At 35.7% G+C, this 23,698-nt stretch overlaps 1 protein-coding gene across 1 annotated transcript in view; it reads left to right on the forward strand.

Annotated features, from left to right (window-relative positions):
* Window positions 1-3,816: 3,816 nt before the first annotated feature.
* LOC136029103 (ubiquinone biosynthesis monooxygenase COQ6, mitochondrial-like) overlaps window positions 3,817-23,698 on the forward strand; it is a 37,246-nt gene continuing 17,364 nt past the window's right edge. The window contains exons 1-4 of the mRNA XM_065707170.1: window positions 3,817-4,017; window positions 15,097-15,287; window positions 18,239-18,472; window positions 21,426-21,536. Coding sequence (XP_065563242.1) covers window positions 3,909-4,017; window positions 15,097-15,287; window positions 18,239-18,472; window positions 21,426-21,536 — 645 coding nt within the window. The 5' untranslated portion in view covers window positions 3,817-3,908. The remainder of the gene's footprint in view (window positions 4,018-15,096; window positions 15,288-18,238; window positions 18,473-21,425; window positions 21,537-23,698) is intronic.

Genomic DNA, 23,698 nt, shown 5'->3' on the forward strand with positions numbered 1-23,698 from the left:
TACGGAGTAATTTCTGTTCGTTTTAAGTTTTAATGTCGCTCCTTACTTTCATTTAAAAAACTTTTTTTTTTATTTAATATCATAATAGTACTGGTAGTAGTAGGACAGTAGTAGCAGTAATAGTGTATTAATATTAGTAGCAGCAGTATTAGTTGCGGCAGCAGCAGGTACATTTTGCCTTTTGGTCAACTGAACATCCCACTCATGATTGACCCACTTGCTGATACACCCGTAATGGTAACCTTTATACACATAGTATTTTTTTATTTAGTTCAATTTTCCCCTCAATATTTCATCAGATGTTTTTTTTTTTTTTTTTCAATATCCTTAGCCTTAGTAGTACTCGCTACAGAAGTAGTTTTAGTGATAATGGTGGTAGTAGTAATAGTAGTTGTGGTAGCTGTAGAATCTGCAGTAGTTGTAGTAGTAGTACCGTCCAAACATGACCTTTTTGTGAATTGAATATCTCCCTTATTATTTACTTGACAACCTAAACACACATTTGATTTAGTTCAACGCTCCCCTTAATATTCCCTGAAAGACTCGTCTTAATTTCCTTCGTATTTTGGGAAAGTAGAAGTCAAACATGTATACCTTTTCTCAATAATATATACTATATGTAAACAATGAAAAATTACCTAACTTAAAGTCCTTGCTCTGAGGCCTTTGGGGGGGGGTCTCCAAACGTACAATTACTAAACCTTTCAACAATGCTAAAAAAATTGATTTGGAAATCAATTTCCAATGTCTGTTTAGGAAAATGATGGGCGTAGGGGAGTTTGGGGGGGGCTCTCTAACCACCTATTTCTTATTAACCCTATATACCCCCAGGGTATAACTTAAACCCCTTTCCCCGGTGCTCTAGGGGGTTGTGTCAACCCTGGAGGCATTGTTATATGTCCTTTGGACTATTTTAAACAAAATTGCCATCCCACAGTTTCAATCAGATGTGTTTGGTGAAAAAATGGGTAGTTGGGTGAGGGGGGGGGGGGCTAGTTGACCTCTATCGCTTTTTACTCTTGAAAGGGAACAAGGACTTCCAATTTCAGCCAAATGAGCCACCTTTAAAGTTTTATACAACCACCCCTTCCATAAGAGCCTCAAATGTCCCAGGGGTATAACATACAACCCTCGCCCTCAGGCTCTGGTGGTTTAATTAAGCCCAAAAGCCTTTATATATGATCTTTGGGCTATTTTAAATAAAAGGACTGTCTCAAAGTATCTATTGGACTACAACCCTCGCCGCCAGGCTCTGCTGGTTTGTATCAACCCTAAGAGCCTTGTTATATGCTCTTTGGACTATTTATATGTATTTTTGGAAAACACGACCTGTGTGTGTGGGGGGGGGTAGCTGACCTCTAATCACTTTTACTCTAAAAAATGCACTAGAAATTTTCATTACCAATCCAATGAGTCATCTCTAAAGAATATACGACCACGCTTTCTATAAAAACCTTATAAACCCCCAGGGAGTAACTTACAACCCTTGCCGATGAACAAAATTGCTATTTCTAGATTCTGATGGGATATCTTTGGGGAAAAGATCAGCGTGGGGTTGGGGGAACTGGTTGCTCTCAAATCACTGTCGACTCTTAAAAAGGTCACTATAACTTCCAATTTCAAAACAAATGAGCCTTATCTGAATTTTATACACCATCTATTTTATAAAAACCTTGTATACCCTCCAGAGCATGACTTAAAACCCTATCCCCAGGGCACTGGGGGTTTGTGTCAATCTTATAGGCATTGTTATATGTTTTTTGGACTATTTTGCACACAATCACTTATCTGACATTTTCAGCCCGATTTGTTTGGTGAAAAGAGGGGTAGTCAGGTGAGGGAGGGAGGGTTATCTGCCCTCCATCACTTTAGACTCTTAAAAGGGAAGTAGATATTCCAATTTTCAACCAAATGAGTCTCTTCTAAGGTCTATACAACCATCCCTTTCAAAAAAACCTTACATACCCCAGGGGTATACTTTACGTGTGTGTTTCAGTGTGTGAGGGAGAGGGCGTCGGCCTTCTGATAACTTTTACTTTTAAAAAGGGAACTAGAAATTCTGATTACCAATCGAATGAGCCCCCTTCAAAGTTTATACGACAACGCTTTCTATAAAAACCTTATATGCCCTCAGGCACAACTCACAACCCTTGCCCTAAGGGTTATATGCGGTTTGTCATCCTCAAAGCCGTAACTTCCGGACTTTTAAGGCACTTTGAACAAAATGGATATCTCAAAATTTTAATTGGATGTGTTTGCAGAAAGGATGGGCATGGGGGAGATGATTGCCTACTAAGCACTGTCGACTATCAAAATGGACACTAGCCCTTTCAAATCCCGATCGAATGAGCCCTTTTTCAAGCTGTTATGACGACTCCTTCAATACGAAGTGCCCTGGTCTAAAAAATTAAATAATAAAAAAAAATTAATAATACATTGCTCCAACATCGTTCAATTGGCAGCTATTACGTTGCCTATGATGATCTTCCTCTTTGAGCATTATCTGAAAGTTCCAACTTAATACCCAAATCAATGCTTGATATACGCCATTTTGACAATCTGCAAGTGTCTTTTGATTTTGTTCAAATTTCCCCTAAATATTGTACATAAAGTAGTCTGGTAGCATTGGTAGTGGTATTAGTACTGGTTGCATGCAACTATTGCCTTTTTGATCATCACCCACATCATTTCCTGAATTTTTCAGATTAATATACTCAGTTATTCCTGTGTTAAACCCTTTTGACAATCCGTATAGTCATAAAGTGTTTTGAAATCCTCAAAGACATAAATTCAAAAAATTTCAAATACGCTGAACGCAATGGCTATACCATTTTTTTTTATTTGATGATTTTGGGAATTGATTGGCAGGGGAGGTTGCTTGTTAATTTCGAGTGACTTTTGACTACTAAAAAGGGCACTAGCCCTTTCAATTTACAATCGAATGAACTTTTTTGAAGTTTCTATGACAACAAATAGCCATCTCAAAAATTTCTATCAGGGAAATTTCGGGAAACTAAGAGGTGTGGTGGGGGGCTATCTGCCCTCCAATCATTTTGAATTTTAAAAAGAGCACTAGAACTTCTGATTACCAATCCAATGATCCTCTTTTGAAACTCATACGACCATCCTTTGTATAAAAACCTTATATGCCCCAGGGCTTAACTTACAGCCCTTGCACATAGGGCTATGGGGGATTGTCATCCTCAAAGACATATTTCCCGGACCTTTTAACTAGATTGAACAATGGGTGATTTTGATTGGATGTGTTTGGAGAAATGGTGGGCGTGCGATTGGTTGCCCTCCAATTACTTTCGACTATTAAAAAGGGCAATAGCCTTTACAATTTTCAATCGAATTAGCCCTTATTTAATTTTTTTATGACAACTCCTTTGATACGAAGTACCCTGGTCTATAAAAAAAGAGATGAATAGCCAAAGTCGTTACCAGTTTAATCGTGCATTTACATATTACGAAAATCCGTCCAGATTTAGCAATCCGTGGGGAGATTTCGTCTGTTTTCGTGCTTAAAAACTTTCTAGCTTTCTGCAACGATTATAGTCAAATCAGGAAGGATTCTTGGCATGGTTTTCAAATGAATGAAACCATGATTATAGATCATCGAAAACTTCATGGACTTATAACAGTGGTTCAAGGCTACCCAGCTTGTATGATTCTGCTCACCCAGGGTATAAGAAAACCAAGAAAAATTGTCATTTTCTTGACAAAAGTGTCATTTGGCCTTCTATCACTCAACAGCCTTCAGAGGAGGGTCATGTCGATGCATTTATTCAAATACTTTGTCTTAAAACGTTGAGTTTTCTGTGCCTTCGTTTGAAAAGATACGACCGGATTTCCGAAATGTGTAAATTAACCGTAATGGACGAATAGACCAAATTCAAAATTTAGTAATGCTTAAAATACTTCAGATCTCGAAATTTTCGACTAGTACCTTTTCTGGCCAAAATGTTACTATATCAGGTGGAGGAATGGTGGGTTTTGCTGCAGCTTGCTGCTTAGGTATGATTTCAAAACGAACTTTTTCTATTAAGCCTTGGCTATTTGTCTAGTGCTAAAATAATGTTGGGGAAAAAAACTGTGACTTATGTGGTCAGGTAGGTTCTATCAGACTCCTAAACTGGTATTATTTTGTTCAGAAAAATAAGTGAGCTTTTCTAAGCCTTATTTTAATAATTTCTAAAACACAAATAGCCTACTTACCCTAGGCTATGCCCAAGGTTAGGCTGTGTAATGACAAAGTCTTAATGATAGCTTTTTGATGAATTTGAAAGTAGTATAATTAAGAAAATACAGTAATAAAACTCTATCTGAGAAGTTTTCAGCTATTTTACAAAGTAGTTAAGTTAAGGAAAGGTGACTTACAGGATTGGACCCAGAGCCTCAATGATAGTCTAGGCCATTCTAGGAAATTATGGTAAATGTTAAGTTTTGTTCCAAGTGCTCTAGTTTCCAGTTTAGAGCACTTAGAAATGCTAATTCTAGAAGTACATCCATTTTTGGTGGACCCTCTTCCTCCATGGGGCAAACTAAAAACACATAAAGTGGGCTTGTTTACAGGTAACATTACCTGTAGAGCAAAGTGTATTAGTCCATGAGCCCTGTGGGCAGCAGGGCAAGGTCTGTAGTCTATACTTATTTAATAAACCTTTTTTTTTTTGTTTTTTTTAATCTTATCACTCTTTGTTGAATAAATATAGAATACAGACCTCGCCCTGCTGCCCACAGGGCTCATGGACCAATACACTTCACTCTTAGGTAATGTTACCTGTAAGCAAGCCCACTATATGCATTTTTAGTTTGCCTTATGGAGGAAGAGAGTCAACCAGAAATGGATGTACTTCTCTAATAATAGCAAAGAAACAATATGTGATTGTCAGAATCTTGCTATATGCAGTAATATGCACTTTAGAGCATTTGGAATGAAACTAGACATTTACCAAAATTATTTTTTAGCATTTACCTCTACTCTATCCTCCTCTGGTTAAGGTTTATTATAGGCTAGAAATCAGATAAAAAAAAGAAATATGCTATTATATTCATAATTAAATTTTCTTTCCAAATGATGTAATTGCTGCCATTACAATTGCATTCTAACCCCTCCCACTGGTAGGACTAGATATAGGCCTTTGCTATTCAATTTTTGTTTGGTAAAATTCTAGCATAAGGATGTCTTGCTATCTTGGAAAGTAGTTGAATTAGGTGTATAACCCACTGGGTAATGGCAACCCTCCAGATCTATGAATGGCCCATACCAGCCATTATCTGGGTAATTTAAAGCTGAGGCAAGCCTAACCACTGTTTTACTTTTCTACAGTTTGTCTGTTGTTCTTTTTTGTGTTTGTGGGTATTTTTTTACTTGTCAGAAGAAGCAAATTCAGCTCTAAGCAAGATATTATAATCTTTTCTCTTATGTCCCTCATTTGTGTTTTGTATTGTAATTTTTGTCTGTATATATCATAAATGAATTTAGTTCTTCATATTATGCTTGATTTTTGTTTGACCCCTGATTTGAGGAGTGTTTAAGGCATCCTAACAAAGTGCTAACAACCTTCTTTGCTAAGAAGTGTGTTTTTGTTTGCTAATATAAAATTCTTATTTAAATTACTGAAGAACTTCTTCAACAAATATAATGGCTTTTAGAATTTTAGTATGATATTCAGACATTTTGACAAGTAAAAATAAAACTCACTAATTTTGATGTTGTTGTTATTCATTTTGATAATAATCACTAATAACTCTCTAGTTTTAAAGTTTGCATAATATTAACTGCAGTATTAAAAAGTTTGGAGTCTAGCTAAAATTCTTCTTTTTATGTTTGAAGGTTATGTAATGATTAATTCTAAAATGTTAAATTCATGAATTTACTGCCCAATTAATATGTTACCAGTAGTTTTTGTTAGATGGCAATCCAGCCTCCACAAGGTAACAAAAAATTTCCTAGTTTATATTATAAAGGACACTAGCAAGAATCATGATTTTGACTTCATATCAGCCTGCTCACCAATGTTCAGGCAAAATAAGGACTTGCCTTGCTATTGGCTTTGTTGCAAGATTTTTGAAGTATCTTCTCAAAGTTGTAGGCTTGAAACTAGCTCTAATAAGTGATATGCTGTGCTATTGTCTTGCTTCACTTGCTTATCTCAAGCATAATTTCAAAATTGCAGGCTTGAATCAAGGATTTACCCTGCCCTTGACTTGTTAGAGATTTTTTTTTCAAAACTGCAGGCTTGACATGAGCTTGAGCCAAAGATTTGCCATGCCATTGACTTGTCTCAAGAATTTTTCAAGATTTTAATTGCAGGCATGAAACAAGCTTGGATTAGGGGTTTTCATGCTGAAATAAGCTTGAATCAAGGATTTGCCTTGTCATTGGCTTGTTTCATGACTTTTTATTTATTTTAGGCCAGAAGCAAGCTTGAATTAGGCATTTTCCTTGCTACTATCCAGTTTTGCAAACTTTTTCTAAGTATTTGTTTGAGTTTGCAACAGGGGAAAAGCTGAATTACTTGCAGGCTAGAAAGACTTAGATTAAATTTTTGGGGCTCACCCAAAACCCAATGGCTGAACATATAGTGATTAAAATACTGAACAATTTCCTTTCAGCATAGTGAAGTTCACTATGTAGAATGATAAAAATATTAGGTGGTAAAAAAAATAATTGGAAAGAATAATGACATATATTAAACTACAGTTCTGGGCCAGAAAACTACTTACCAATCCCATAGTATATGGTCATACTCAACTGAAAATTTAATTAAACTTATGTTTCTCTTTTAGTTTTCTTTTAAATTCACCAAGATCTTCATATTTTTCACAATATGTTCTAAATTGTCAGATCATTTAATGCCTCTGAGTTTCATGTCTTTTAAGCAACATCAACCTGGCTGACACAGTAGGTGAGGCATAAAGATCATGTCTAACCTTTTTACTACTGCTACTAATAATAATAACTCACTGCAGCACCAAGCCACCTGTGTCCAACACAACTACGCACGCTCCTCCTCCAACCTAATCTATTTAAAGCCTCCCTCTTTACACCCTCCCAGGAAGTTCCCATTTCATTTAAATCTTTATTTATGAAATCCTCCCAACCCAGACAAGGACGACCTGCTTTCCGTGTAGCCCCAGACGGTTGGCCAAAAAGGACAATCTTTGGTAATCTGTCAACCTTCATCCGTAGAACGTGGCCTAGCCATCTCAACCTTTCTTTCAATATAGCCCCAGAAAGCGGGATTGAACCACACTTTTCATACAACCTACTGTTTGAAATACGGTCAGTCAGCTGGGTTCCCAGAACAATCCGTAGGCAATTTCTCTGGAAAACATCTAGTAAATTTTCATCTGCTTTTTGGAGTGCCCATGCTTCAGAGCCATATTTGACCACTGTCATCACTGTAGCTTCCAATATTCTAATCTTGGTTTGTAGACTTATCTTTCTATTCTTCCAAACTTTTTTTAACTGTGAAAAAACACTCTGGGCCTTAGCTATTCTACTTTTAACATCTTCACTGCTCCCACCATCTTTACTAATAATACTACCAAGGTAACTGAAGCTCCCAACCTGATCAATCTTTTCGTTACCTAATGTCACCTGTTCATCTTCACTTATTCCTAGCCTTAGTGACTTAGTCTTCTTAACATTAATTTTCAAGCCTATTTTAGCACCCTGAACTCGTAAAACCTCTGAAAATTTGTTCATTTTGCTCACACTTTCATCTAATATGCTTAAATCATCAGCATAAACTAAGTCCAAGAGCCTTCTTCCTCTCCATTTGATTCCATGGTCTCCTATTGCTTTTCCTGTGCTCCTTAAGACGAAGTCCATCAAAATGATCCATATAAAGGGGGATAGAACACAACCCTGCTTAACTCCTGATTTAATACAAAACCAGTTGCTAACCTCATTTCCTACCTTAACGGCAGCAGTATTATTCTCGTACATAGCGCAAATCACTTTAATGTATTTTTCAGGTATTCCATATAATGACAAGACCTTTGTTAACGCTGTTCTATCAACATAATCGAAAGCTTGCTCATAATCGATAAAACTGAGGACCAAAGGTGTTTGACAATGAAGGGACTTCTCAATTATTAACCTAAGAGTGAAAACATGGTTGACACATCCTCTACCTTTTCTAAAACCGCATTGTTCTTCCCTTAAAACTTTGTCTACAGCATGTCTCAGTCTAAAAAGTATCATATTACTCAGTAATTTGCTACCTACAGAGACCAGACTAATGCCTCGATAATTACGACACTCACTCTTGTCACCTTTCTTATACAGTGGTTTAATCAAGATTTTCCTAAAATCATTGGGTACTTCCCCTTTTTCAAAAATCATGTTTATAATCTTCAATAGCTTATTCCTAACCTCAGAGCCACCATATTTAAGAAACTCATTAATCATACTATCAGCACCTGGGCCTTATTATTTTTTAATCCTTTTAGTACTGTCTCTAATTTTTCCTCACTAAACAAATCTTCCTTCACATCCAAGGTATCACAAAGTTTTTCATTTTCATCTATATCTTTTCCTGCAACTGTGTCTCGGTTTAGCACATTCTCAAAATGTTCCACCCATCTTTCTTTAACTTTTTCCTTATCACTAATTGTAGCCCCATTTCTATCTTTAACTGGGACTAGTCCGGATTGGCTACTCCCTTTCAATTTATTAACATGCCAGTATAATATTTTACTATTTTGCCGTCTAGCCGCATCTTCCAGATCCTCAGCAATCATATCCATCGCCTCCACTTCACATCTCCTTAGTTCATATTTTAATGCTTTCTCCACTTTCTATACATTCCTTTTGTTTTCATACAACCTATCCTATCCTTGTTTCATACAAACCTAAAGCTTTTTCACTAATATTCCTAGTTGCAGTCTTAGCACTCTTCCCTAGGATACCATCAGCAACTTCACAAATTGTTTTTCTGAAATTATTCCATCCATCTTCCACATTGTCAAATTTTAAACTCTCAAGTTTAGTACTCAACTATTCCTGGAATTTTTTTCTCAAATTTTCATCCTGAAGTCTACCAACATCATAACTTTCCGGGAGGGAGTTACCCTTCCGAAATTTCAGCTTTAAATTAACCTTAGACACTAATAGATGGCGATCTTTACTTTTAAAATTAATAACAGCACTCCTATTTACCCTAGTATCTTGTATTGATCCTGCTTGTCTTCTGTTTACAATAACAATCAATAAGGTTTGCTGTCTTACCATCACGTGAATACCATGTCAACTTATGGGCCATTTTGTGACCAAACACCGTATTGGTTATAACTAGGTTGTTATACCTACAAAATTGCAAAAGCCTATAGCCATTACTGTTTTCTTTTTCTACACCAAATTTACCTAGGCTAGGATACCATCTATCCCTATTTCAAAAACTATTTCAAAGTAGCAAAAACACCATATTTCTACCTGGTACTCTGTCTATTTGCTCCTGTAACTGTAAGTCAAATTCATCTGAGTCACTAGTATCTCCATCAGTTGGTTCAATGGGGGCATATACTATTATAAATGGTACCCTAAACTTTTTAGTCATAAAATGAGTAATTAATATTCTATTATTAATACCTTCCCAGCCTAAACAAGACTTAGCAGCTTCCTTATTCATCATGAGCCCTACTCCCTGTCTATGTACCCCATCCTTCCTGCCTGAGTAAACAAATTCTAGGTCACCTAATTTCATGCTTCCTACCCCTGGGATATGAGTTTCTGAAACTCATAATAAATTCAGTTCAAACCGTCTGAATTCGTCAGTCAAAATGTCGATGCGATATTCATTTTTTAACGTCGTAACATTCCAAGTTCCAATTTTCATGTTCTTTAAATCTTTGAAATTATTTTGGGCTCAAGAAAAGCAGTGATCCCGGATACCAGTGCAGGATGGGGACCAACATATCTTCTCAAGTCTACACCGAAGCGCTTAGGCCGGCTTAGAACAGGACAGCAAGAAGTCCCTGGGACCTCCAGTAAGTTGGAGGCTTTGTGCAATCCTGTGCCAATCTTGGTCACAACATGGTTTTCAGCACTTGGCGATGCTCTTCTATCAACAAGAGTCTAAATCCTGCACAGACAGTCCCAAGCCTATTACCTCCGACTCATTATATATTCATGCCTACAAATATTATGCTACTACGGGAAGGCAACCCATAGTAGATAAATTAGCTAGGAAGAGGTTTTTCAGCCCGAAAACGCCCATCAAAACACACCAAGCCCAGAAAAATATCCAATAATCAGAATCCCGTACGAGTGCTGTGTTGTTTACTAGGCTATAATTTCCTCGAGGGGCGCCACTCCTCAAGTGGGAAAAATTGACCGCAAGTTTTCCAGTCTTGCAGGTACCCCGAAAGGGTCGAGGCAGCCCTTTACAGAGGCCGCTGTCCATAAATCTGGATCTTATGCCCTGCCGCAGTTGTCCTCCTGTAGAGGATCCTCCCATGATGGTGTTCTGCTTCACCATGCAATTTAACTCATTACTGGGAGAAGGTTTGTAACTCATCTGACGTGTGAACACGGCAGTGGGCCCTGTTGAGTGTACGTTTGAGGGGCCTTCTTCCTCCTCCACCTGTAATCATGACCCCCCAGGGGAGGGTTTCTCAGTTTCTATTATGGACCCCACTGGGACAAGGTCCTACTTGGTCTAAGCCTCCTATGGAGCTACTTTACCTATCTGTAGGGCATTCCCCTATCTGTTGTCCTCTACCAAAACCAAGCATGATTATCTAATAATTAACTAACTAATGCAACTAATAAATAGTTGCAGTAAATTGCAACTTTACTTTAATTTAGACTATAAAGTAAAGGACAAAAATAACATATACAAGCTCTGTTGTCCTCTGCTAAAACCTAGCATGCAAACTAATAATTAACTAACTATTGCAACTAATTAATATTGTAATAAAGTACAACTTTCCTTTTAATTTATACCCTAAAATAAGAAAACACAAAAAAGCTCTATTGTCCTCTACCAAAACCTAGTATGTTAACTAATAATTAACTATTAAATAACCCATTTGGCCTGATTGCAACACCTCACAAGCCACACCTTATAGAAAACACCTTTAAGAATTTAAATTAAGAAGGAAACTTATTAGAAACCCTGCTAGTACTGAAAAGTAGACCTAAGTAGCCAATTTAGCCTGTTTGAAACATCTCACAAGCCAACACCCTATAGGAAACACATTTGAGAATTTAAATGAATAAGAAAACTTATTAGAAACTCTGCTGGTACTGCAAAAGTAGACATAAGTAGCCAATTTAGCCTGTTTGAAACATCTCACAAGCCAACACCCTATAGAGAACACCTTTGAGAATTTAAATGAAGAAGAAAACTTATTAGAAACTCTGCTAATACTGCAAAAGTAGACCTAAGTAGCCAATTTAGCCTGTTTGAAACATCTCACAAGCCAAAACCCTATAGAAAACACCTTTGAGAATTTAAATGAATAAGAAAACTTATTAGAAACTCTGCTAATACTGCAAAAGTAGACAGAAGTAGCCAATTTAGCCTGTTTGAAACATCTCACAAGCCAACACCCTATAGAAAACATCTTTGAGAATTTAAATGAATAAGAAAACTTATTAGAAACCCTGCTAGTACTGCAAAAGTAGACCTAAGTAGCCAATTTAGCTAGTTTGAAACATCTCACAAGCCAAAACACAATAGAAAATACATTTGAGAATTTAAATGAAGAAGAAAACTTATTAGAAACTCTGCTAATACTGCAAAAGTAGACCTAAGTAGCCAATTTAGCCTGTTTGAAACATCTCACAAGCCAACACCCTATAGAAAACATCTTTGAGAATTTAAATGAATAAGAAAACTTATTAGAAACTCTGCTAATACTGCAAAAGTAGACATTAGTAGCCAATTTAGTCTGTTCGGAACATCTCACACGCCGACACCTTATAGAAAACACCTTTGAGAATTTAAATTAAGAAGAAAACTTATTAGAAACTCTGCTAATACTGCAGAAGTAAACCTAAGTAGCCAATTTAGCCTGTTTGAAACATCTCACAAGCCAACACCCTATAGAAAACATTTTTGAGAATTTAAATGAAGAAAAAAAAACTTATTAGAAACTCTACTAATATGTTGCTCCTTGATCTCAGCTGAAAAGACTTCTTTCAAATAAAAATAATTTTTGACTGTGGCGGGTCATGCTACTCCTTAAGGCATAGTTGAATTTGGATTTTTCAACTATGCTGAAAAAAATGGCAATCTTAAAGTTTTGATTGGAGGTCTTTGAGGAAAAACGGACGTAGGAGGGGACTAGTTGGCCTTGAATCCTTTTGGTCAGATAAAAGGGGCGTTAAAACTCTTAATTCTAACGCCCCTAACCTAACCTAACCTTTTTGCTTTCAATGATAATTTCCTTTCACAAGAATGAGGAGCTAAATGTTTACAGGAGGGACTGATCCATAGTCCCTCCTGGAAAAACAAAATATGCCCCTAAAAATGGACCCTTTTACCCTTTCACCTGCCCTAAGAAGAAATCCTCTGAACCCCCTGCCACTAGAGCTTGATCTGCTAGCACATACATGCTAATACGTTTTTTTAGCTTCAAAATCATAATGACTTATCACAGCAGAGAAGTATCAGATGTTGTCAGTTCTATCCAACAATTAATTAAACAGCAGTTTTAAAATATATCGTTGCATTAATTAAGAAGGGATTTTTCATTTAATTTTCTAATCTAATCTGAATTATCTAATCTGTTTTCCAGTTGCTTTGATGTCATTTATAGCCTTTGGTTTTTGAGAATGTTACATTTTCTTTATTCCTACGAAAATGCTGGAAAATGAATTATTTGATACCAAACTTAATTGTTGCATATTTGAGGCCTAGAAAATGCTTCTTTTTTATGGAACTTGGTATTAACCAAGTGACATATAGCAATCACAAGTTATGTCAGTCTGTTGGTCCTGGTTTTGCTACTTAGGCACTTCCAGGTAAGCTAGGACAATGAAATTTGGCAGGCACATCAGGGACCGGACCAGATTAAATAGAAATAGTCGTTTTCCTGATTTGACCATCTGGGGGGATTGGGGGGCCTGTTAATTCGGAAAGAATAGTAGAATACAAAAATTAAGTATTTTTAACTTACGAAAAGTTGATCAGATCTTAATGAAATTTGATGTTTGGAAGGATATTTGTCTCAGAGCTGTTATTTTAAATCCCAACCGGATCTGGTGACATTGGGGGAGGGGAAGCCTAAAATCTTCGAAAACACTTAGAGTGGAGGGATCAGGATGAAACTTGGTGGGGAAAATAAGCACAAGTCCTAGATACATGATTGACATAATTGGAACGGATCCGCTCGCTTTGGGGTAGTTGGTGGGGTGGGGGTTAATTCTGAAAAACTAGGAAAAATGAGGTATTTTTGAATTACAAACGAGTGATCGGATCTCAATGAACTTTGATATGTAGAAGGATATCGTGTCTCAAAGCTCTTATTTTGAATCCCAGCCGGATTTGGTGACATTGGGCGGAGTTTTGGAGGGGACCTAAAATCATGGAAAACGCTTAGATTGGAGGGATCGGGATGAAACTTGGTGGGAAAAATAAACAGAAGTCTTAGATACGTGATTTACCATAATTGGAACGAGTCCGCTCTATTGGGGGGGGGGGGTAATTCTGAAAAATTAGAAAAAATGACGTATTTTCAACTTACGAAGGAGTGATCGGATCTTCATGAAACTTCATATTTAGAAGGACCTCGTAACTCAGATCTCTTATTTTAAATCTCAACCGGATCCAGCGTCATTTGGGGGGGGGGCAGTTGGGGGAACGGAATTCTTAGAAAATATTTAAAGCAGAGAGATCAGGATGAAACTGGATGGGAAGAATAAAAACCTGTCTAAGATACGTAACTGACATAACCGAACCAGATCTGCTCTCTTTGGTGGAGTTGGGGGGGGGTTTAGGAAAAAAGAGGTACTTGTAACTTACGAAAGGGTGACCAGATCTTAATGAAATTTAATATTTAGAAGGATCTTGTGCTTTAAAGCTCTAATTTTAAATTCCGACCAGATCCTGTGACATTGGGGGGAGTTGGAGAGGGAAACCAGAATTCTTGGAAAACATGAAAATTGGGGTGTTTTTATCTTACGAATAGGGGATTGGATCTTAATGAAATTTGATATTTAGAAGGAATTCATGTCTCAGAGTTCTTATTTCCAATCCTGATCAGATCTTTCGACATTGGGGGGAGTTGGAGGGGGAAATCTCGGAAAACGCTTGGAGTGGAGGAATCGGCATGAAGCTTGGTGGATAGAATAAGCAAATGTCCTTGATACGTGATTGATGTAACCGTACTGGATTCGCTCCCTTTGGGGGAATTGGGGGGAGGTGTTCAGTGATTTGGCGAGTTTGGTGCTTGTGGATGTGCTATGACGATGAAAATTGGTAGGGGTGTGTGGGACCTGCACAAATTGACTTGATAAAGCCGTTTTCCCAGGTTCGCCCATCTAGGGGGCTAAAAGCAGAAGAAAAATTAGAAAAAATGGGGTGTTTATAACTTACAAGTGGGTGATCAGATCTTAATGAATTTTGATATTTAGATGGACATCATGACTCAGAGCTCTTATTTTAAATCCTGGCCGGCATTAAGCCTCTGATTTTCCTTTTAAATCAATTTATTGATTCTTAGGATTTTGTTAGAGCTCATACCATATGAGCTCTTGGCTCTTAGCTCTTCTTGCCTCGACACAAGTGTCATATGAGCTCTTAGCTCTTGTTTTTAAGCGAAATTGATCAGAATTAACAAACTTCTACATCCTTTTATTGGTTATATTTTTGTCTCCGTAAGTGAGAGGCTTGACAGGATTAAAGGGATTGTAGTTTTGTGGTTGGTTGCTGTTGTTGTAAATAAATCCTAATTCTGAACAACTTTGTTTATTTTCAGTTTTTTTGTTTACCAGTTAAATTAGTTTTTACAATATGATACATTTTGAATTCCAGCAGGATATGGACTGTCCTAGTCTGTTCTCACGCCAATCCGTTGATAATGCTGTATACATATAGCTCTGATGAATCATATAGTCTTCTTTTTTTATTTTAGCCAAATCACCTGTACTGAAAGATCTTTCATTTACCATCCTGGAAGCAAGTAAGCAGAGATTTTACAAGCTACCTGAAAACTATGGCAATCGAGTAGTGGCATTATCACCAACCACAAAGAGGCTGTTTGAGTCCATTGGTGCTTGGGAACATATACAGCATGGTAGATTTAAAGAAGTAAAAGAAATGCAGGTAGTGATGAAGAGTTTGTGCAACCTAAACTATAGGCATAGCTAGGAGGATTTTGGGCTGACAATCTTTCCCCTGTCTGTCTCAAAAATTTTATTTCTAATCAAGCTTTATGTTCTTTCAATGGTTTCACCTAAGTTATACTATTACATGCATAGGTCTTATTTGGAATCCTTTGCAGGTCAATACTTTATTCTTCTAAGTCCTTACCATAATTATTCATCAATGCTTTATTTTTAGGGCAATAATCCATCTTTTGTTTTCCTCTGTTGGTCAGTCCTGGCAACATTTATAACTGAGATGGCCTAGTGGACATGACTTTTCTACTAAATCCTACTAAATCTATTAAGTAAATTACTATTAACTAAATCTTTTCTCTACTAAATCTACTAAATCTACTAATCTCCATTTAATGCAAGTGTGGATGTAATTTCCATTTATAAAGCCTCCCAAAATGACTGCAGAAAATATTTTCAATGGAAGTTAAAAAGAACAATACAATAAGGATTAACAAATGAATCGAAGGGTTTGTGGAATCAAAATGTTTCTTATTCTGAAATTTCAAGACTATTTCTATTGATGAATTATGCTCATGTAGTCTTTCACCTTTACTTTCTATGCAGTTAAACTATTATTTCCAGCAAGGTCGTATCCAAGGAGAGTTGCAAGGCTTGAAATCTCCTCTCTTCGGCTATAATTTTTGCTCGGCTCGTAAAAACATAACAAAAATGTATATAAACAAATTTTTAATGCATTTTTAATGTTTTTTTTTTGTTGCTAGCTCCTACCAATATAAAATTTACCACTTGCCTAGTGGACTCTATAATGACCACTGCTAAGATTAGATTTTGCTTAGTCCTTAGTGATAAAAACTGTCTCCGTTTTATTTTTATTTGGGAAAGAAACAGGTTACCCTTGCATTAAATTTTCCTGAACCTGTCCACAAGTTTTGCTGTAATACCTTATGTAATACCTATTCTTTACCCACTTATGGTATTAAAATTTAGTTTATTATTTTGCATAAGATTACCCACTGACATACACGTACACATAATTTTTTTTTTCTATGGGACCCAACAAAAAAAAAAAAAAAAAACAGATTGTTTTTAATAGTTCTGAGCAAGAATGGTCCATCAATTTAAGGAAATTTTGAATTTTGGCAGGGAGGGTGTCCCCCCCGTCCTGGATATGCCCTTGCACACAGGATGCGGCATAATCAGCTGTTTCCTTCTTTTATGCATATTCTAATCTTTTATCCATCAATTTCTTCATGGTTTCAATGCAAGAAATATTAAAAAGTAAGATATCTTTCAACTAATTAAGTTTAGAGATTATTAGGAGCAAGATTACTGGAACAATATTTTTAGATAAAAATATATAATGTTATTTTGACAAAAATGTAAAAAGCGTCATTGCTTGTGGGTTTCCTGTGTTTTGCAAGTTCCAGATTGGAACCCTTTATAGTAATACTAGCTGTTGGGGTTACTAGCTGTTGGGGTTACTAGGTAGTATGTTGGGAATACTACCTAGTTGGTGGGGGCGCTTCGCCCCCCCCCCCCCCCCCCAAGCCCCCCCGCGCGCGTAAGACGTTACGCGCCATATTAGTTACGCGCCATTGTAGTTGTGTCCCTATGTCCCACCTGTGAATATATATATATATATATATATATATATATATATATATATATATATATATATATATATATATATATATATATATATATATATGTGTTTTTAACTACGTAAAACTTGCGAATATACAACATTCTTTGCTGTCCCATTGTCTGTGCATATAAATAGATTGTCAGGTTTACCGACTCTTGAACATGCAACATATAATGGTCAATGGGAAAACAATCCGTATTCAGATCTATACCTCATGATTCTAATGATTGCCCTTGAGCTTTGTTGATGGTGATTGCTAATCGACCGTTCCCTGAGTCGCCATCGTCATTTATATATCCCCCTGTGCACCCCGGCGTCCCCTTTGTAGTTATGTCCCTGTGTCCCGGTCGTCATTTATATTCCCTGTGTCCCGGTCGTCATTTGTGTCCCGGTGTCCCAGTCTCTGATTTCTCTTTGAGTGTCCCGGGCGTCATTTATATTCCTTGTGTTCCGGTGTCCCGGTCGTCATTTATATCCCTAGCCCTAGAATAATAGACACACATAACGATTTTATTGTAGCTTTTTGTTGTAGAATTTGTCTTATCACAAAAACAAATGAAAGAAACTGGAAAAATAGTTAAACACAGGCTATATGGTAAAGAAATATCATAAGTAGGTAAAATGTTTTTGGTAACTGAAGTATGTAATGCTAAGAAAATATTAGTGCAAAATAGAAATAGAGTTTGGTTTCAGGTGGCAGAGGCAGAGTTTTATTAGTTTTCAAGATGTGGAAGGTAGGAATCAGAAAAAAAGAAAAAAAATATCCTTTAATTTTTCTCATTTGTAGCTGAAACGAAATGAACATGTAATTTACAACAGAAATCTATTTTGTATGCAATTCTAAGTAGTCCAGATGTTGCAAATGTTATATAGATTATATTAAGAGCCTTTCTGTGTGCGTAAACAATAATAAATTTTTGACAAGAATTTAATTCTTCAAGTACTCATTTGTTATTTGTAAGAAGTTTCATTTTCACTAGTTACATCGGCCTTTATATAGCCATGTAATTTCATTTTCCCCTTATTTTTTTGCATTTGTATCTGCTCCTTTTGTGTGTGTGTTTTTTTTTTTTTGTTAACAACACTATGATGTACTGTTTTACTGTAAGAAATAAGAAAAAAGAGAGAGAGAATAGTTCTCAAAGCGTAACATATAACATTGTTGCTAGCAAAAAATTAGACTATTAATTTTTTTCTGTTTTGAAATGGGCTCTGTGTGTTTGTTCTATCATTTTGATTTTCATTTAAATTGGGGTTGCCATTCTTGTTATAGAATCTTTTTCTTGTAGGTTTGGGAAGCTTGTACTGACTCTATGATTTCATTTCAAGACTCTGGATATAGAGGCACCTTATCATATATTGTTGAAACTGGTCTAGTTTTAAGTGCCCTTGAGAAAGCGTTGCCAGCAAATGTTGAAGTTAAGTATGAATCATCAGTTGACAGATATGAGCTACCTCATCAGGAGGAAGATAAAGTCTTGATTCATTTTAAAGATGGATCAACAATGGAAACAGATTTACTTGTAAGTAGTTTAGTGTTGCTTGTCACTTTTAATTTTGTTTTAAATTTACTTTGTGTTTTTATTTTTCTAATGATAAGAAGTTTACTTTAAAAAAATAGCATTAAAATCACTTATTAAGTAATCAATTATCTGCAGGATATTTAGTAAAATGGATTCTGCTACTGCTAGTGCTACTAACAACTCATTGTAGCGTCAAGCCACTTGAGGCTAACTCAGCTGTTCATGCTCCTCCTCCCTCCCAATATGTTTGGAATTTCAATCTTTACCCTCCTAACATGAAGATGTAGTTTCCCCTAAATCTCTTCCTATTTTCATCTTCTTCGGGAACGACCTGTTTTTTGTTTGGTCCAGATGGTTGGCCAAATACATAATCTTTGGCAACTATTTATCTGTAAAACACGGCCTAGTCATCTTAACCGTTTATTCTTTTTATCCTTAGAAAGTGAGATCAAACCATGTTTTTTTCTACAGCTTTTTGTTTGATATATGGATTGATTTTTCGATAGTTGAATGATTACCTAAAACGGTCCTTAGACAATGCCTCTGGAAAATATCTAATAAACTTTCTAAATACCCATTGCTTCAGAGCCAAATGTGGCGTCTGTCATTACTGTAGTGTTCAATATTCTAATCTTAGTTCACAGACTTACCTTACTATTCTTCCAAACTTTTTCCAACTGTGAAAACAGACCCTGTGTCTTGACTATTCTACCTTTTAGTTTGAAAATTTTTTCATTACTTTATTTCACCTCTTCATCCTTATTTATTTCCTGTCCATTATGGCTGACTTGTTTTTAAGACAACCAGAATATAATTACATGATATATAAGGATAGGCCAAATAATATTAAATAGTCTCTTTAAAGAAATGAAAAAATGTTCGGATAATCTTTTGGTTATAAATTGTGACGAGGTTATTATATTTTCTAAAAATATTTACCCATCCGACTTAATTCTGGAACCTAGTCATGGTACAAGTTCAGAAGTCTGATAATAATGAATTAGTTTTAAAAAAAATATAATATAATTTCGATTCTGAAGCTGTTAATTTCCCGTTCCCAGAAAGTAATATACATTGAAACATCGCATACTCAGCCTTTGACCCAAATTTGTAAGATTTTGCAGTAATTGTACAGATTTTGAAAATAGATGTGAAATTTTAAGCCAGAGACTAATCTCGTGAGGTTTTTCAGTGAATAAAATCACTTGGTAATTCAAAAAAATTAGTTTTCAATATAATGAACTTTTAAGTGAATACGCGAAAATTATCAAATAATATTTAAGGAAATTTTATTTAATTTCTCTTTCTTTGTTTGATTGGGGTTGATTTATGTATATGGTACCCGTGCCAGCTTGGAAGGTTGTTACACTATCATGGATCCCAGAGACAAATAAAGCAGTTTATCTTCTAACCCATCTGCTGTATCTGGGACAAATGTTTATTCTGAAAAATCTTTTTGGGGCTCATTTGCTAGCTGGTTTGTAGCAAGGATATATCTAACCTGATTTTGTCTATATCTTTTGATTTTATTAATATGTATGTATTTCACAAGCTTTGCCCATTAAAGGAATATCACAAAGAACTTATGGTAGGTGCGTCGCTATGCCTGGGTCAGGAATTTAAAGTGCCGAAACCCATATAGGATATTGTGTATTCCTCTTAGGAGCTATGGTGAATTGTGGTCACTTGGGAATTAACTCATTAGATTTAATGTGTGTTCTTTTTTAATTTATGATGGTTTATATTTACTAGTGATCCCGTTGCATGTTTATGGACCTCTCTTTTTGGTTGATTGTGTTTGACTGTATGGTTTGTCCTAGTTAATTTAGTAGGAGAGTAGGCTCAATGTCTCGCTAAAGTGTCTAAATTACCTGTCTCTCTGAATTACCGAAGTAGGAAAACAGTTGTTTTTTTTTTTCCAGATAATTACCTTTACATATTATAACTCGAAATCTATACTATTTATATATATGTATAATATGCATAGTCGATCCTCGCTACCGTGAAATTCACGGGGTCTACGATTTTTCTTCGAATTACGCATAGTTCCACTTAGGCATGGTTGGAGTTATAGAGGTCATTCTACACGAAATTCGACTTGTAAAGGTAACGAGCTATAGAGGTAAATCGAATGAAAATACCAGTTACAGAGGCACAAAATTGTTAAATCCACTCCCTATAGCCATTACAAAGTTAAGGTTAACTTTATTACTGTATGAAAATTAGATCAAGTTATATATTGTATTAGTGAAAAATACTCTCTGTATAAAAAATGCACAAACACACCACATAGCACAGTCTATATATTAATCTCAATGTGTAGTCAATCTCAAGTCTTCAGTCTTTTTCTGCGTTGGCAACATGTACATCAATCATATTTTTGATTGGAACAACTGATGAAAAATACTATCTGGTACATGGTGTATTAATTTCTTGAATTTTATAGTTGTACAATGAAGTGTAAAAGAATGAATATATGATTAAAGTTTCCCATTAGGGGCTCTTGGCACCTTTAACGGTAGTCGGATATAAGTTAGTAGTGGGGTTAATTGATTTGGCTTCTGAATAGCTCATGTAATATAATTTTTTGACATATATATATATATATATATATATATAAATAAATAAAATAAAATCAACGTCTTTGGGCTAAGCATACCAATGTGTATTTGATCAAAATTGGTCACTAGGGGCTAGAAAAAGCAACTTTTAAGATACAATCAAAGTTTTCTTTCTGTTTAGATTGGGTTACCAATATAGAATATTTTCCACTAACAATACTTTGATTCGGCTTCAAAAACTGCTTCAAACGTTTCGCGACCAAAGCCTTAGTGACGGAAATTTTTTGTAAAATTTAATTGTTATATTGTTTCTAATTATTTGTTAAGGATTTTGGTCCTGCTCACTGAAAATTTCTGGTGTTTTGAACTTAACGCATTGACCTTTTATATAGGTAGGAGCTGATGGCTTCAATTCATTGGTTCGCCGGTCTATGCAGAGTTGCAAGTATATCGACTGGAATTACGATCAAATTTCAATTGTTGGAACTTTAGGAGTTTCTGAGGTGAGTAAAATATGTGTTTGTTTTACTGTTTCAACTGTTGTGTACTGCAACATGTGTTTTCAACTGTTTCAATATTGAAATTCAGGTCTAATATGAAAGCAAATTTAAGTTTTTTCCCTTGGTAGACTGTTGTGACATATTTGTTCTATATGAAGTCAAGCGTAATGAGGAAAGAATAACAAACCATAGCAAAACAATGAAGAGTAATGCAGGACAATTTAAAGGAATCATGTAAGATTAATTTTGATTCAATTTGATTACTTAATACCTTGATACTTGATACCTTATACTTGATACCTTATAGCTTTATTGATACCTTGCTGTGATTCCTCCCTATTCGAAATTAAAGTATATACCAAAAGTACAACGAATAATTTTGGCGTAGGAAATAGGCACGTGGATAAATTAGCTTATGTAAGATGTCAATAGTAGGAGTTTCTTCTTCTGAAGAAATGAAATCTTAAAAAGAATTGAAATTACAATCAAACATAAAGCCGAGCTTAACAGGAACATAAATTACCATAAATAGCTATGTCTCCTCTCAAAATCCTCAAAGGCTTTATTGTCATTTATGGTAATCTACCATAATTTACCGTAGCATTGATTGTTAGTTATTTAGGGGAAAAAATAGATATCTAAAGGTAAAGACTCTGTTTAGCCTTTTGATTTCCTATAAATGTGAAAGAGACTTATATAAGAGGAAAGTGAAAAGAAATTGCAAATCAAAGTGATAAACCTAAATCGTTTAATACGTTTATAATCGAGTCAATTACTGTTATGATCGTCAGCTTACCGATTAAGAGTCAAAAGAAGTTCAGAGCTCGTAGATTAAGGAATGTTTGGGAAGAGGAAGCTGAGATTTGCTAAAAAGGGGTTTTTTTAGGGCAGAATTTATCTATTGTTCCAGGAAAGTCAGCACGAGTGGACTTTTTGATTAACCTGGGGAGGGGTCCCTCTCTACATGAAAGTACTGTGAAAATGCAAAAATATAGACATACCAACAAATTTGAGTCGAAATCTGCCCACAGGGACTATGAATTCTTGCTCCCCTCAAAAAAAAGAAAAAAAGAAGACATTGGTATAACGGTATCCTTCATTGTATTTCAGAACCCCCCACCACCCACACACAATGCTTGGGCATAAACTACTCTTCAAGGCCCTTCCTTAGGAGCTTTGAATATGTCGAAGAAAAATTATACAGATGGAAGAATCCTTCGCTTTTTTAATAAAAAATACGTAATTAAACGCCACATGAGAAATATTTATTTACCGTTTTTTTTTTATATACAGCCATCTGATAATTGAAGAACACTTCCATAATGGCATCCGAATAATCACAGGTCTAAATCGGTGCTTTCGACTGTTTATACTTGTAAAATTTGTTTTTATTTGTTGTTATAGCGGTGTTTAGACTTGTAAAAAGGGGGGGTATTTGGGTAGGATTGCCCATACTCCTACTATTACTTAGACCAAAGGTTTGTTGCACGATCCTGATTTTAACGAGGCATGCTTTGGTCACTGATCTTCTGAAATTTATCTGGAAGCCATTGAATTATAATGAGCTAAATAGGCATGTTTTTAAGCCATTGTCTGTGGGGTTGCAGGCAATAATGCTTCTAAAATCGCAATTTTAGTCCTATTTGTTTAAATTAGTGACTTCAAAACCTGAAAATTGCATATTTGATGGAAATCAGACATCATATCTGAAACTCGTACCTACTATCTTTTTTGACACATTTGATCATTTGAGATGGCTCCTAAACAATCGCGAGTTGAAAGAGGTGTAACATGTATACACTTATAAAAATTTGTGAGGTGGAAGTAGTAGGAATTGTTGTATCTATAAATCTTTTCTTTGAAAAGGGATATTTGTATAATAGGAAGTCCTTTGGGCTGCAAAGATAATGTTGGCCTGGAAGCATATTTTATGAACTCTTTGATCGCCCCAACTAAATTAAATCCTCAAATATTTTAATCCGATGCTATGTAGGGTGTTGGGGATATACAGGATACCGAGGATATTGGGAGTGCTTTTTTTTCTCTGATTTTGTTTTGTATTTAAAAGATGCTAGTACTTTTAATTTGAGATTTTTTAAGCCCTCCTTTTACTTCGTAGAATGATCATCTGTTTTATATCAAGTCTGCGCGCGAACGTAAAGGCT

This window comes from Artemia franciscana, chromosome 7 (genome assembly GCF_032884065.1).
Source record: "Artemia franciscana chromosome 7, ASM3288406v1, whole genome shotgun sequence".
NCBI classification, from domain to species: Eukaryota; Metazoa; Arthropoda; class Branchiopoda; order Anostraca; family Artemiidae; genus Artemia; species Artemia franciscana.